The 16,546-nt window shown below is 48.4% G+C and overlaps 1 protein-coding gene across 1 annotated transcript in view; it reads right to left on the reverse strand.

Moving 5' to 3' along the window:
* Fhdc1 (FH2 domain containing 1) overlaps positions 1-14,036 on the reverse strand; it is a 40,866-nt gene extending 26,830 nt beyond the window's left edge. Inside the window, exons 1-2 of the mRNA XM_042701888.1 lie at positions 14,001-14,036; positions 7,631-8,271 (exon numbers count right to left, since the gene is read on the reverse strand). Of these exons, the coding sequence (XP_042557822.1) occupies positions 7,631-8,134 (504 nt within the window). The 5' untranslated portion in view covers positions 8,135-8,271; positions 14,001-14,036. The remainder of the gene's footprint in view (positions 1-7,630; positions 8,272-14,000) is intronic.
* Between the last annotated feature and the right edge of the window lie 2,510 nt (positions 14,037-16,546).

A 16,546-nucleotide genomic window follows, 5' to 3' on the forward strand; every position in this document is an offset into this window, starting at 1 on the left:
GCTCACCTTTGTAAATTCTAGCTACTCAGGAGTCTGAGATCTAAGGATCACTGTTCAGAGCCAGCCCAGATAGGAAAAGTCCATGAAACCATTATCTCCAATTAACTACCACTAAACTGGAAGGGACACTATGGCTCAAAGTAGTAAAGTGCTAGCCTTGAGCAAAAGAACTCAAAGACAGCTCCCAGGCCCTGAGTTCAAGCCCCACAACCAGGAAAAAAAAAAGTGTTCTATATATATCAATGTAAAAAGAAAAATTCTCAGGCTAGGAAGGTGGCTCAGAGGTAGAGTGCTCGCCTTGCATGCATGAGGCCCTGGGTTCAATTCCTCAGCACCACATAAGAAGAAAAAGCTGGAAGTGGCGCTGTGGCTCAAGTGGTAGAGTGCTAGCTTTGAGCTGAAGAGCTGAGGGACAGTGCCCAGGCCCAGAGTTCAAGTCCCATGACCGACAAAAAAAAGAAAAAAAAAAGAAAAGAAAAAGAAAAATCCTCATACCATATATATTTATGTGTGTGTATATATACATATATGTATATGTATATACACATATATGACAAGTAACTTCTTTTCACATTTTAACATTTCTGGAATCAGGTTGTGTCTTATATACAGTTTTGACAATGCAATTAGATGACATTGCTCTTTTAATGCATGGTCAAAACCCAGATTTAGGCTGCATGGTTTACTGGCGTTGCACTACAGGGCACACAACCCAGGGCCTTGAGCTATACCCCTACTTCTGTCATCATTTTGTTTCTGACACAGTCTTGCCAACTTTGCTGGGACTGGTCTCAATCTCTCCATCCTCCTGCCTCCACCTCCCAAGAAGCTTGGATTACAGGTATGTGATCCCACACTCAGTTTGCAACAGGATTTCACTGCTCAAAATTAATAACTTGAGGAAGATTTTTATCAAACTAGAAATTATTGCTTGGGGCTGTGAAATACAAAAACCATTTCTGTCTCAGGAAACAAATAGGCAGAATTCATGGAGGAAGAATAACCTAAAACTACTGCAATTTTTTTCCATTTGTTGTTTTGGTAAAGAGAGACTAGCTAAAACAGGGATGTTGTTACAACCTCTTCCTTTCCAAATGTATGAGGTTCATTGTGAACAAAAGAGAATCGGGTTTCAGACTAAATTCCTGATCTCTGGGGTTGCTTCTAAGTTTATAAGCAACAGCAAGCCTGTTAGCCAACTTTAATGTCACTTCCTGGCCATAAGGTTAAATTTTTACAAGGGTATGGTTGCCTTCTTTTGAAGACTAATCTTAAACAATCACATTATTTACTAACCTAGGGGTTTATTTCATGTTAACACAATCACCTGCCAGCCATAAAACAACCTCCCAAGCTAAAAGGGCAGCCTCCCTTATTGGAATCCTACCCAGACATAGCAGTTCAAGTTCAGTGTGGTGGGAGGGGAGAGAGGGAAAGACAAGCTGAGAACAAAACCTGTCAACCTTAACACCCTGTAAGCAGGAAAGCTCACACCACAAAACTATGCATTCATTATAATGCATAAACTAAAAAGCTGGAAATGTGAACACGTATACTGATATAGTTACATATACATCCAAGAAACTAACTCTGCATTTCTGCCTAGTCTGAGGACAGAACCTGTATTATATTTCTCACATTAAATTGCTACCTTCTACCATCCTCTCTGCCCCAGACCCCCCCACCACCGTGCTCCAAGCCCAGTCCTCATCCTATTTACCCCTCCAGCCCTGGGGCTCTGTACACCTTCTAGGAACGTGAGGAAGAAAATATCTCTGGTTATTCCCTGGAGATGACATCTTGTAAATTTCCCAAAGCAGTATTAGAACAGAAGTTCAAGCCTGGCTCTCTCAGATTCTTCTTCATTCTGGTTCCTGTGAGCTTTAGCCTCTACAGACCTCCTAGGGAGGCACAAGAGCCCTTCCTCCCTGACCCTGAGGCCCTGCAATCAGCCTGGTTTCCCACTGAGAAGTTTCCCAGGAACAGGGCAGATCTGCAGAAAGGAGCCATCTACAGTGCACAGCCAAGCTCCCTGGTGTCTGAGAGCCCTATGTGAGGGGATGCTGGTGGCAATCACATTCTCACCAGGTAAGTGGGCCTCCAAGGAGCCCAAGTTTGGGTCCCCAGAGCAGCTGCTGGCTTGCAGATGATATGCCCATGGCTCAAGCTGTGTGAACCTGGGCAGTCACCTGTCATCAGTTCCTAAGGAAAAACCTGGACTAGCAGTGGCAGAGCACCTTACAGACAACAAAGCCCAGCTCTGCATGAATGAACGGGGAACATGAGACAGATGATAAGCTTCCAGGGCCCGAGCACCCTCAGATTTGCCAAGAGCCTTACAAGTCTCTCTCTCCTCCCTTATCAAATTGAATCCTTCCAAGCCCTGTTATAAAAGTGTTTGTTAAGCTTTCAAAGAGGGTTATCACTGCACGTGTAAATGAGCTTATCTCACTCAGTGCTGGCTGTCTCAACAGTGAGACCTTGTGTGTGTGTGTGTGGGGGGGGGTGGTTCCCTTGGGGCCCGTGGGCTGTACAAGCTAAGTCAGAGAAGCTGACCTGTCCCCAATGAGTGTGCAGCGCTGCCCCACCCCGGCCAGCTCCAGTCCACTTGGAATCTACTCTGCTGGACTCATCAGGCCACCAGGCAGGACCATGGCCACTGGAAGCAGTGCTAACCAGCAGTCAGGAAACACACTATAAGACTTCTCCAGCTCGCACTGGAAGACAGAAATACAAGGGGAGGTAAGGCCATGTACTCTCCTCATTTCAAGGATTTCCTACTGGATATGAAAGGTCCCCAGCTAGCTAAGTGTCACCACAGACTGATGTGGGAACAGGGTTGTTCTAATGTCTTTAGAGACACTGAGTGAGCATTCGGGATAGGTGTGAATGTCTAGCCTACCTCTTGCTAAAACCTCCAAATGAGCATCTCTCTCTCTCTTTCCCTATTTCTCTCTATTATCTCTGTGTTTCTCTCTCTCTCAGCTGGGGACAATCTATCACTGAGCCACTTCCCTAGCTATACAATTCTTGCTGTTTTCTCCAGCATCAATCCATTACAAAATCTGCCTCCCACATCCTCTACCAGAGGAAGAAATTTCTTTTAATTGTGGTAAACTATCAATAACATTTGTATTTCTTAAGTGTCCAACTCAGTGGCATTAAGTATATCCACGCTGTTGTGCAACCATCACCATCCTCCATCTCCAGGCTTTTCCATCTTGCAAAACTGAAGCTCCGTACACATTAAACATGAACTCCTAAGCCGGATGCTGGTGGCTCATCTCTGTAATCTTAGTTAATCAGGAGGCTGAAATCTAAGGATTGTGGTTTGAAGCTAGCCTGAGCAGGAAAGTCCATGAGATTCTTATCTCCAGTTCACCACCAAAAAGCCAGAAGTGGAAATATGGCTCAAGTAGTAGAGTGCCAACCTTGAGCAGAATTAAAGCCAAGAGTGCCAGTCCCTGAGTTCAAGCCCCAGCCACTGGGGGGCTACAGAGGTACTTTCAACCTCTCTGACGTTGGACTACATGAGGCATCTCCTATAAGCAGACTCGTACTTTGTCCTTTGTGGATCTTGTATTTTACTTAGCATAATGTCCTAGAGACAGAAGGGCCTCTTTAAACCACTTTCTATATTCTCAAAAGGGTCTCCTTACCTACTCAGATAATGCTAAATGGTGGCTGCTCCAATCCCATTCTAGGTTTGTTTATTTATTTATTTATTTGTTGTTTTTGCTGGTCCTGGGGCTTGAACTCAGGGCCTGGGCTCTGTCCCTGAGTAGGGCCCTCTGTGCTCAAGGCTAGTGCTCTACCACTTGAGTCAGAGCACCACTTCCGGCTTTTTCTGAGTAGTTTATTGGAGATAAGAATCTCACAGACTTTCCTGCTAGGCTGGTTTTAAAGCACAATCCTTAGATCTCAGCCTCCTGAGTAGCTAAGATGATAGCCGTGAGCCACTGGTACCTAGCTCATTCTAGTTTTGAAAAGCGAAGTTTTAAGAATCTGCCTCTTTCATCTAGTAAAGACTTAGCTTTCTGTCTTTGATTTTTTATTTTTAACATTTTTGGCTGGCTATCAGTTGGAGATTGTTCCTCCATTTTAGGAAGAAAAAAACACAAGAAATCTCCAGTTGAAGCACATTTTTAAAAATTCAAGTACACTTTTTAGTTTAAGTTTTAGATTGTGAACATGTCTCAGAATTTCAGTACACACAGGGATCCTAACAATAGTTTAGAAAGAATGATCTCTGAATGTACAGTGTGGGAGAATAAAACATTATTATCTCAAATTTGGTACAAGAAGGCACCCTTGCATCCTTCCCTCCTCTCTTCCTACCTCTTTCCTGTCCTCTTTCTTCCGGGTAGAAATTCGGTTGTTTCCTACCTGGTCAACACAGTGAACCACAACAAATGACCCCCTGTGTTTAATCTGCGAGACCTACAGAAGACAGTCGCTTTGCTTCCTTTGCTCTATCCTGACCAGCTCATTTACCTTTAATTTCTTTAGAGGAACACGAAATGGCTGCCATGTATCCCTATCTTTAAGAGCTATGGAATGTAGAGACAGACACAGACCCAGTGCTACCACGGGGGACCAAGGGACATATGTAACCTCAGGAACTTCAAAACTTTTTGGGAGGAAGAGACCAGTGAATTCTGAGGCTGAGCAGAGACCTTTTCTTTGATCTCCAGTAGGTATCTGTGTTATCTCCAAGTGCTTAATTACTGTTGTACCATCACATCTGTAATCTCCTCAAGTTAATTTTTAGGTTAACGAAGATACAATGATCGCACGATTTCATAGCCTTCTCTCCCCTATGAACGGCTTTAACTTACTACTTTGAGTCTCGTTCTAAATTCAACTACTCTCAAATTCAAGTCTTCCCCATCCTCCAGCAGATTCTCCCTCTGGAGTATAATGGAACTTATTTATAATGCTTTATGAATCCTTTAAATTGTAAGCCAATCAGAAAAGGTCAGGTCATTTCTGTGGGAGGTTATACATGACTGGGGACGTGACCTGATTTCCTGCACCTCTGAACCTCCAGAGTTATGGCCTGTGTTGTGACAGGCTGGGGCCCTGTGTCCAGATTCATGAACAGGCTCTGTGTGGAACATGCTGTTCAGTGTATTCTCCAGTCCACCTGGGCAGAGTGTGACAACTATTGCTTTCGACCCTGAACTCCACTTACTGCAGGCTGAGTTGGAAGATTTATTGCTGATCTTTATCAAACCATAATTCTGCTGAGTTATAATTTCTTTAGCAGAAAGAAACTTAATGAGGAAAGGAAATAGGATATTAGCACATTCTTCTATTGAAAAAAGGGTGTATTTAATATATGCAGCAATATTGGATATACTATAAAAACTTGAAAATAATTCTTATGTGATGATGACACGTCACATGAACCAACATGGATCAGTCTAACTACTTATTTCTACATATGGAAGAGCAGAAGGGTTAGATCACCTCGAGATAGTCACACGAATTTCAATTTTCTTCTCATATGCTACCTCTTAGGGTAAGATCTATAAGTGTCAAAAGTAAAGTCTCTACACACCTGTATTCACAGCAGCATTATTCACAAACAGTAGGAAGCAACACAGTGGAACCTTTTGGATAGATGGATGAATGAATGGATGGATAAATAACAGGATGGAGACATACAACAAAACATTGTTTGACTTTCAGTTTGGACCTGTGCTACAACCTAGTTGAACCTCAAAGATATCAAATTATGAGAAATGAGCCAGTCACAAAAGAGACAAACCCTGTAAGATTCCACTAGAGTAGTTAGATTAATAGAGACGATGGCCTGAAGGGAGGGGGGAATGGGAGAGTATTGTTTAGGAGGAACGGTGTTTCACTTATGGAAGATGAAGAGTGCTGGAGATGGATAGTAGTGATAGTTGCCCAAAAATGTGGATATACTTCACTTAGTGCATGGCGTTAAAAGTGGTAAATTTTATGTGACGTGAATTTTACAATTTAAATTATCTTAGCACAAGGGAAGTAGCTCAGTGGTAGTGTGGTTTTCCTAGCACTGTCAAGGGTTCCAAGCAATGAGAAAGAAAGGTGGAACAGACAAAAAAAGTAATTAAAAAAAAATCTACTGATGGCACAGGGTGGATAGAGGCCACTCTTTCCCTCTCATGGTGGTTCTTAGCTTTTCTCTGGCACACCTTGCCTTTCTCCCAGAGGACACCACCTGCTCTTAGCTGTGGCTTCCCAGGCACAACTGAGGGACCCCCTTTCTGTTCCAAATACTTTCCTGGGACACAAGCCCCTTTTCTCCACACGCCCGTCCAATTATGAATTTAGGATCTTGAAGCTCAACAAGGAAAGCTTGGAGACAATGGTGAGACGTGACCAATAAAGCACTTCTGTTGGAAGCTGGGGCAAAGGCCAGGGGTACTAAGGAAATGACCTCTTGCTTCACCCAATATTGAAAGGATACTTAACCATATAAAAAGGCTTTGCATAAAAGGAAGAGACAGGAAAAGCCTGTGTTCTGCATTGAAGGCATCGTGGTCTCTCCTGATGATTTCTTTCTTGACACTCAAACAATCCTAACTCCAGTGTTTCCAACATTTCATAATAGACTCTCAATGATTTCAACAGGGCATTCTACTCCAGCTGTAAAAGGGCCCCAAAATGAACTAGTAGACGGAGTTACATGTTCCTAAGCCAGAAACAGAAAAGAGGTCAAAATTGTTGGCTTAAGAACTGAGTAACGCACAGAAAGAATACTTCATCCTAGGGCCCTGCCCTCTCTTATCTAGGCAGCTACATCACTGACCTATTTTCTCAGTTCCTTTACAAGATTTAAAAAAAAATCAAGATTTTAAGTTGTGCTCTCTCTCCCCCCCCATCTCCTTCTCTTTGCCCTCCCTCCCTTTCTCTTTTCCCAACATTCACTTCTTATCATTCCACACTTGTAATTCTTTCTCTTAGCAGGTAAAGGTTAGCTTTTTTTCCTCCTCAAAGTAACACATTTAGTATTAGCTGCAAATATGCTTCTCACAAAGAGCTTTATGCTTTGGCTCTGTGGAGCTCTTCCTTTCCAGAGGCCACAATTTCATCTAGATATCGGAAGAATGAAGGCCGTCTGGAAATCAGTGGGCAAAACCTAAAGACACACTGGAGAGGAAAATAAGGGTAAAACCCTAAGGATATCTAGTATTGATGTAACTTAAAAGGCATTTGATCTGGGACATCTCTGGTGCATCCCAGATAACTGAGTTCAGAAGCTCAATCTTTTGCGCAAAGGAGACTAACAACCCTGAACTGTAGCAGATTTCTTGGGGAAGGGGGGTGGAGAGGGGGGAACCAGAGCAGATGTGCTAGAGACTGGGCAGTGCTCAGTGGCCACAGACCAATGGCCCCCACTAGCGTATTCTCTGCATGAGGTCATAACCCACTGGGACATGGAGAGGATCCATAAGCACACACCCTATGCTTTTTCACGACTCAGCTCCAACTCATCACAGGGGCCCTTTCGGTCATTTTCAGAGCACATTCACTTGCACTGAATTATTTCTTAGTGATGTTTAGGAATTATTTAGACCATCTGTACCAACAGCTCTCAACACAAAACGGCATGGCATATGTCAGGATTTGTTCTTACCTCTTCCCGGGAATCTCTGAAGGAGGAATAAAATGATCCTCCTCTCCTGGGGAGAGAAGACCTGGTGGTGTCCTCCTGCTGCCCGAAGAGCTCCTCGATGGTCTTCGTGTCAATCTGGTAGTGATGCTGCTGCCTGGCCGCCAAGGTCCAGATGTTGGTCTTGCCCCGCACTTGTTCCTCTGGGATGGTTTTCCAGAAAAAACTTCGCATGCGCTTCTTCTTACCCAGGGTACTGTAGCCGTTCATGTGAGAAGTTGGGGGTAATCCTGGCGGTGGTGGCGGAGGTGGAGGGGGAATAGGAGGCCCCCCTGGGAGTGGAGGTGGCAGGGGAGGAGGTGGAGAGGGTGAAAAGCCTTCCCCTGATGGTAGGCATGGTGGAGGGGGTGGAGGAGGAGGTGGAGGAGATGCTGGGGGTGCTGTCTGCCCGATCATGAACCCAGCTGCAGTGGCAACAGTCCCATTTTCTTTATCGCTGGCCAGGGAGACACAATTCATAACATGCATAGTACTGTTGCCTTCTAAGGAGGTAATTCCTTGACCTTGGGGAAGCAGACACAAACATCAAACTCCTGTTACACTTCTTTGCCCATGAGTCGGCTGCCAGAAAAGTAGACAGCCGTCCTGCTTGTCATCTTCCAAACCTGCAAAGACAGAATGAGTTCAGGGTCAGGACAGACAGAGGTTTCCATAGGGGCTTTGCCCTATTGGAGGCCAGCCCTCCCCACGGCTGGAGGGGGATATATCAAATGGTATGAAAAGCAACCAGTACATTTATTAACCAGGAATTTCTGCCAAAAGAGAACTAATAAATCCAATTTGGAAACCCTCCATTAATCAATAAGGCATGTGCTTATTGAAAGATCACCATAGGTTCAGCAAGTATTGCTCGCTTTATGAATAAACTATTTGTTCACCAACTGGTTGATTCTCTTTTAGGCAATGGATACCTAGCCCTATGGAAACAGCCCAAATTACTGAAGCATTAGGTGTTTAGTGACCCTGCCTTCTTCCAGTCTGGACATGTCTCCTAGCAATCACTGGGTCAAAAGGCATCTTCCACTTAGTGTGCAACAGGCGGGGCATTTGGAGATGATTGACAAGCAGCCTGGCTCATTTCCCTGAAGTCAGGGTCATCAGCATGCTCCTGTTCCCTAGGGTGATATGGCTTCCTCCAAAATAGAGAAAAGAAGGCCAGGCATGGAGGTCTAAACAACTTTCCTGTTCAGCATTCTACACCAGTCACCTGGGCACATGACTTTCAATCTGCCATCTGGACAATTTGGAAGATGCATGGCACGGCCTCTGCCTCCCTCCCCAAGCTGCCAACTTGGGAGTCTAGATAAACCACACTATTTAGAGCCAATTAGAACTTGTCACCTCCCCCTTCCACTTCTGTGACATACAAGGACAGGCTTCCTCTATCAGGTCTGCCACATTTCTGTCCCTTATCCACACAACGCACACGCTTCTCTTGGAGGCCTTCAAATGTTTGTTTTTGGCTTTGGGTTATTACTGACATGATGCAAAATTGGGTCAAAACAGTTACAGTTCTTTCAATACAAGGACAGCTGGCAATGAGGGATGAACGAATGGACTTGACTTGGGAATGACAAGGTGAGAGTGTGAAAAGGGGACTGGCAGGTGTAATTATTATTTTACAGTTATTATTGGCAGAGACCAGACCTATAGACACAGTTATGTGAAATAATACTGGATTATGCAAAAGTAAATTGTCTGATACCTGACATCACTCAAATATGATGACATTTCCCCTACAGCCACAGATCAAAGGCAGGATTACCTTAGAGAATGGAAAAGTCTAGAAACAGATCACTTTTTCCTCAGAATTCGCCTACCTGCACAACTTGTAGGCTATATAAATTCACTTCAGCATGTTCAAAATTAGCATACATCTATTCCATTGCTTTAAGAACTGATGCACCATCCTTATCAAGATTTTTGGTAAGTAGTTAGCTGTTACTAATCATTGCTCGTGTGTACACTGTAGCCTTATATTTTCATAGGCACTGTATTTGTTCTTTTTCTATTCTTAAAATTTTACTTTATTATTTTCAAATAGTTGTACAAGGGGGTTACAACTTAGTATGTCTATTTGTGTCCAGTGTATCTTGTTCAGTAACCCTTCTATCATTCTCCCCGACTGTGACATTCCCCTCCCCTCACGCATTTGCTTTTTATAGATAAAAGTTATAGGGGTTTATAGATAAAGTAATAAATTACCCCTGGCTGCTAGAAATACATATTTACTATTTCTGCTATTTTTGGTTTGTAGTTTGCTGGGTCTGTCCTTTTAAAAATATATATTAAATTATCTCTATAAGAATGTAAGTTTTTGTGAAACATTTAAAGTATTTATTTATTTTGGTGCTGGGGATTAAACCCAAGGCTTTATATACATGCCAAGCATGTATTCTACCACTAAGTTATACCCTCAGGCTCTGAAAAGCTAGGCCTTGAAAACTGCTTAAAGTAGAAAATAAGATATTTCCAACTCTTACAATTTGCACACAGTTTTTAACCATTTGAAGGGTTCAGTTTAGAGCCATGAAGTACATTCACAGTGTACAGCAATGATCACTTCTGCATATTTTCTAAATAGGTAAAATTAAAAGTATGTATCCAAGCTGGTTTACAGCTCATTTGGACTGCAACTGGCTTTTAGAAGGAGTTTTCATGATTATCATTAGGGGTATAACTAGGCTGTTTTCATAGTTGGCACCCCTAAAGCAAATGACTCACTGTCAATTACAGTTTATAGTTATATTTGAACTCTTCTTTTTCAAGACTGTACAGGTAATTTTGGCAGTTCATTATTACATATTTTTAAAATATTTCTGTAGATAAAATAGCTGATGTATATAAGAGTTGCTAATTCTCCAATTGACCTCGAATCCCCCTTTTTTTTTTTTTTTTTCTTCAGTGCTGAGGATCAAACCCAAGGCCTCATTTACACTGGGCAAGAACTCTACCACTGACCTACATCCCAGCCATCTACTATCTATCTAAGAATGATGATTGCTAGGAGAATAGCTAGGTTTATAGCCTAGATTGTGCAAGGCCCTGGATTCCAACCCCAACACTTCAAGCAAGCAAGCAATAAACCAAAAAGTGTATAAAGTGTTTTTTTTTAAAAAAAGGCTTCAATCTAGAAAGCAATAATCCAGTGCTGCCTAAGTACATGTAGAGAGAGATGTACTATGTACCACTAACTCCCCTTCCAGAGAGCTGTGGTTCAGAAAGCCAGTGCAGGCAAAAATAAAATCCACGAGATTCTATTTCAAAAATAACCAACAAAAGGCTGGGTTGAAGGCATGGCTCAAGCTTTGGACCCCAGTAGAACCAGCAAGCTCAAGGACCTGGGTTCAAACGTCAGTTAACACCAAATTTAACTTACTAAGTTTTAAGAAGTTGTACAATATCACTATCTTCTAACATCAAAACATCCCTAAACTCATCTCTCGAAGGGAGATAGAGGGAGGAGAGAAGAAAAGAGATTGGGAAGGCTTCCCCTTTTGAGTACCGTGCTTCACAGGGAAAGTACCAGATAAAAACATGCCAAAGTAAAGTGTGACCTGTGTTAGCTATGTGTTGGCATGACTCTAAACACTGCCTCATCTTTGAAAAGAATGTTATTCTTAAAAGTTTATGAAGCAAAGGGAAATACATCATACTGTCCCTGGTAAGCTGTCTGGTTAATTTTTTTCCCAGGTGACACACAAGCATTTTAGCCCCCCCAAAGCTCCCAATGAATCAGCTCACAGGCAATGATTAGCTATGATGCTAATGCTTTTACTACAGTTGCTTCATAGTATAGCCCACCCCCCTAGGCAAGGTTGCCAATGTCAAAGAGGTAGTAGGAAAAAGAGCAAGCAAATAGGATTCTCTGTGAGGTATTAAAATAGAGGATAACCAAAGAACACTCAGTTCACCATTATATTGCCACAGTGGAGATGCAACTGAACCCCCAGGTACGCTAGGAAAACATAGGTCATGCCACAACCCTGACAGATGACACTTGCTGCCAGTTCTCACAGCTGACAATTGCCAGCAAGGACAATGGTGCAGTCTGAGAGGCCATCAACGGTCCCATCAATCTCCCCAGAACACACAGAGACAGGCTTGTATTTAGCATCTCTGCTGGAGGCTGGGGCCCTCGGCAGCAGGGAGGAGGGAGCAGGGCTGCTGAGGCTGACAAATGCTCAGCCAGGGGAGGCTCTGGGGACAGAACTTGTCCTCAAGTCCCCAGAGGGCTCCCCACAGCCCACCAGAGGTGGGCTTAAGTGCCCGAACCTCAGGTGGAGGCTGGAGTTCTGGGGGAGCCTCTTTTACCTTTGGGAAATTTTAAGAAGACATGCTGGCATCATGAAGTAAGCCTTAGGTATTTAACCGGTAAGCAAAAAAGTGTACACATGATCTTAATTGCCCAAAAGGCCAAGAAGCAATAGCAACCAGCAGCTCTGTGAACTACTTGTGAACTACTCTTGCTGAAAAGCTGGGACAGCCATGCCTTTGGTGTTAGAAACATCCCTAAATTCTATCCTCTTGAAGGGAGATGGAAGGAGAAGAGAGAGCAGGAGGCTTCCCCCGTGAAGAAGAGATCATCCCAAAGGCGTGGGAAGGCCTGATGTTGAACAATAATCAAAAGTAATAACCATACCAGATAACGCTTTCCCTCAGGTTCCCGACTTGTGCTACTGTTGGGGGGGGGGGGGGCAGGAAGGGCTGGTCCAGGGCTTTGGAGGCTGAGCAAGCCAGGTGGAGCGCAGAGGAGAGCAACACAGCAGGGAGGAGGGAAGGAGGAGGAAGGGGAGATCTTTCCTTTTTGCTCTCATTCCACCAACTCCTGAAGAAAAGCCTCCTCTTTCTACTGCCACCACCTAACTCCCAGCCTTCCCGGATTGTTACACACAGGCTGTCTGTGCAAGCACATAGTGGAACCCGCGCTGACAACTTGGCACTCCAAGACAGCATGTTTAATCTGTCGCCTCGTAAACATTCGCAGCTGCTTGAGAGCAGCCCCCAGAGCCCAGGGAGACGCCGGCGGCTTCTGCACGCGCCTTTGCAAGTTTCTCCTCTCTCCGTCCCAAAAGCAAGCAAAAGGGAGACAAGTCAAAAAGCACCAAGTGTCCATGAGCGCTCTCGCAGAGGAGGGAAGGAAGGAAGCTCTGGGGTCCAGACACCCTTGGGCCAGCGGCGGGCGGGGGTCACGGAGGGCTGCAGTCGGGTGGGGGGGGTGTCTGTGCACACGGACCAGCCCCGATCGGCTGGACGGGGAGGGGGGAGGGCGACACCCGATTTCTTGCGAATCACGGAGGACGCAGTTTCCGCCGCCAAAGTCTTCCCCTTTGGCAGCGGTCACTCGTTCACCATCTCCAACCCCGCACCCCGCCGCGGGGGCCCAGCCACTCACCGGCTCTACCGCCTCCCGCCGCGCCCGGCCCGGAGCCGGGGATCACGCGGCCCGGGACTGGTCCCGGACGACCTAATCTAGCCGGCCGGGCGCCGACGCCAGGCACGGGCGCGCGCGGAGAGAAGCCCGACCCGGGCGCGAGGAGAGGCGGCACGGGCCCGCGCGGAGACAGCGGATGGGGACCCGCCGGTCCTGGCTCAGCCGCGCCGCCCTCCCGGGCGCTCCCCCCGGGCGCTCCCCCCGCCGGGGGGTCCCCGGGCCTCGCCTCCGCGCCGCGCTGACACCCGGCACCCGCTCCTCCTGCCGGCTGGGGTCGGGAGGACGAAGGGGAGGCGTCGGGGTGTTTGAGGCGGGAGCGGGTTGCGGCCGGTCCGGGACCTCCGCTCAGACCCACCGTGCTCCGCGAAGCCGCGGGAGAAGCCGCGGGCCTTCCCCGCGGGGTCCGGGGATTAGGCGGCGGGGGCTGTCGTAACCCGGCCGCCGTCGAGGCTGAAGGCAGCCCGCCCGCCCGCCCACCGACTCCCTCCTTCGCCGGTGCCACTGAGGGCGCGAACTTCCAGGGCGAGGGTGCCCCGTCCAGGGCACCGGGGCCTCGGGGCGCAGCGCCCGGCCGGGTCCCCGCCAGCCCCGCACCCACCGCCGCAGGGGGAGGTCGCGGGCCGCGGCAGGAAGGCGACCGAGGGCTCGGGCGGCGCGTCCGTGCGGACTCCCGCAGTCCCCGCCCGCCAGGACGCAGCCACCCGAGGAAAGGGAGCTCAGCCCACCCGGGTGCAACCGGCCGCCCGCCCCGCACGCAGGGTCCGGCCCGCCCGGGCCTCCGGAGTAAAGTCTCCGGGTGGGGAGCGGAGAGCGCAGGTGAGGAGGAGCTAGACGCAGACCCCCCCCCCCCCCCCTCCGCCCCGGCCCCGCTTCGGGCCGGGCCGCGCGGTCCCCGCTCACCGCCGCGCCGCGCTCCCCGCCGCCGCGCAGCCGCCGTCTCCCCGCGGTCACTGCAGGCCCGGTCTCCCGGGCGCAGGGGGCAGGGCGGCGCGGGTGGGCGGAGGGCGGGGCGGGGCGCGGCCTCAGGTAACAATGCAGCGGACCTGGCTGCTCCGCCAGCCGCCAAGGGCAGCACGCCCTTTCCTGCTCCGCAGCCCGCCGGCCGGCCTCCTCCCCGCCGGCATCCCCGGCCCGCCGCCCCCCGGCCACGCCGCCGCGCGCCTTCACCTGCTCGTGGGGTTCGGGGGGCGCGCCAGAGCCAGGCTAGCGTGGGTCCGGGCACGGAAGGGCGGAGGGAGACCGAGCTTGCCGACCGCCCGAGGGGGTCGACCGAGGGGAGGCGCCGGCGCTAGCTGCGGGGCTGGCCGACCCGGGGCCCGGCTCCCACAAAGGAGCCCTGCGGCGGCTCCCGGACACCCCTGCCGCGCACACGCGCGCACCCCGCACACACGCACGCGCCCTGCCCGCACTCGCTTGGCGCTGGAGCGCTGGGCGGCTCTGAGGAGAGGCTGTCCCAGCCCCAGCCCCGCAGCGAAGCCTGGCCCCACCCCCGTCCCGCACCCCCCTGAACATGTGTCCCCCCCCCCCCCGCTCGTTGTTCTTCCCAATCTCGGTGCGGGTAACCGCAACCCATGAGCTTTAGTAACGCAAAGCCGGAGAGGAAGAAAGAAAGAAGCCAAGGCCCATGCAGCCCGGCGGAGGCGGGGAGGGGAAATGGGTGTCGTCGCTGCTTTTCCGAAGGGGACGTGCGATGCCAGGCGCGGTGAAGTCAGCGCCCGACAAACCGGCTGCCGGGAGCTGGGCTGGCGGGGCGGGGCGGCGCCCTCTGCGGGGATGAAGGCACCCTACCTGTGCCGGGCTGATCCCCGAGCAGCCGGCGAGACCTCCCGGACTTCGGTCCCCGAAGACTTGCGCCACCCCCAGTCTGGTCCTCAGCCCCTCCAGGCCCGGGACAGCACTCCTGGCCGCCGCGGTATTCCAGCCTTGCATGGGAAAAGACAAACAGATGAGTGCAAACCAGCCGGCCGGCCAACCAGCCAAACCCAGAACCGGGCCTGCCAATCTCTTGGCCATTTCTGACATTTAGAGAGAGGGAGAGAGGGAGGGGGAGAGGAAGGGAGCCAGGGTATCCAAAGACCATAAAAAAGCCCTAAGGAGAGGGAAATGTCATAAAACACCAGGCCAGTCCCAGGCTCAGGAAGCTAAGGTTAATCCAAAAACACAAGCTGCGCAGGCACCAGGGTACCGTGTGTGACAAGTGAGGCACTCCTGTCCCCAGCCTTGTCAGATGTGGCATCCAGCAGCGGCTTTCTTCCCACTCCTTCAGCCCTGAGAACACACACTTGCCCGTCCAGTACTGAGCATGTGCCCTAAAATCTGTTACTTTTGATCGGGGCCTTCAGGTGTGCCCCTAGTTGAGCTACTTCCACTGGGGTGGCAGGAGGGACTCGAGACCAGCCTGGGCAGCGTACTGAGCCCCCATCTTAATTTTTTTTTAAAACTTTTTGAGGGGTCAAGTCTGGTGACCCAGCCTCACCCCTGGTCCCTTTGATCTGGAGACAGCAGTGGTGGGTCACAGGCTTTCCTTACATCTCTCTGGCTTTCCCTGCTGACCCTTCTTTTCCTCTGAGACAGTCACAAGACTCTTACAAGGCCTTGTCGCCCACTGTCCACTCTTACCCTGGGGCATTCCTTCTGACTTCAACCTGATGTGTGTGTGTGTGTGTGTGTGTGTGTGTGTGTGTGTGGTTGTTTATTGTTGTTTTTTAAACTAAAAGATGAAAAATACAATCAGGTAATTATTCCTAGGAAGATGACAGACCCCTCCCCCCTCCTGGTTTCATCTCTGTATTAGAATCCACATGTAATATACCAAATCTAGATTCACAAGTCAGATCATCTTTCCCTTAAAATGACTACACTTCCCCCATTCCTTTACCAAAGAGCTGATTGTGCAAGTTAGAAATCTCAGCTTTTCTTTGATAGTCTTGCTCTGTCTCCATCTCTCCCTTTCTCTTTTTTAAATGTTTTTATGTTCACTCTCCTCTTACACCCAGATGTCTGCTAAATATGCTGCTTTTTCCCAAGTTAATGGCCCTTACTTCTACACTTTATACTCCATGCCATCACATTAGTCCTAGTTAGAGGAAGGGAACCTAAGTTAATTTTTTTGTCGGCTATGCATCAGACATCTTGAATCTTACAATAACCCATGGAATCCTATGTTTTTCTAGTTTAGAGAACTTAGGGTAGACACTGAATCCTTCTAGTGCAGTGCTCTTCCTATACCCATCCTGAAATTCTCTTGGCAGGTGACTGTTTCTATGTCAATTTCATTGCATTACGTATCATTTCAAACCCTGAAGGTTCACCTGTGCGTCTTCAGTCTGACAAAATGGGAGCATCTTGCTGTCATCTCCCATCATCAGATGTGCCCTGGTTCCCTTAAGCAGTATGACATATTGACCCCAAATGTGTCATGCTTATTCTGACTTAGTTTTTGTGTT

Source organism: Dipodomys spectabilis, unplaced genomic scaffold (genome assembly GCF_019054845.1).
Source record: "Dipodomys spectabilis isolate Male_0828 unplaced genomic scaffold, ASM1905484v1 ptg000297l, whole genome shotgun sequence".
Classification (NCBI taxonomy): Eukaryota; Metazoa; Chordata; class Mammalia; order Rodentia; family Heteromyidae; genus Dipodomys; species Dipodomys spectabilis.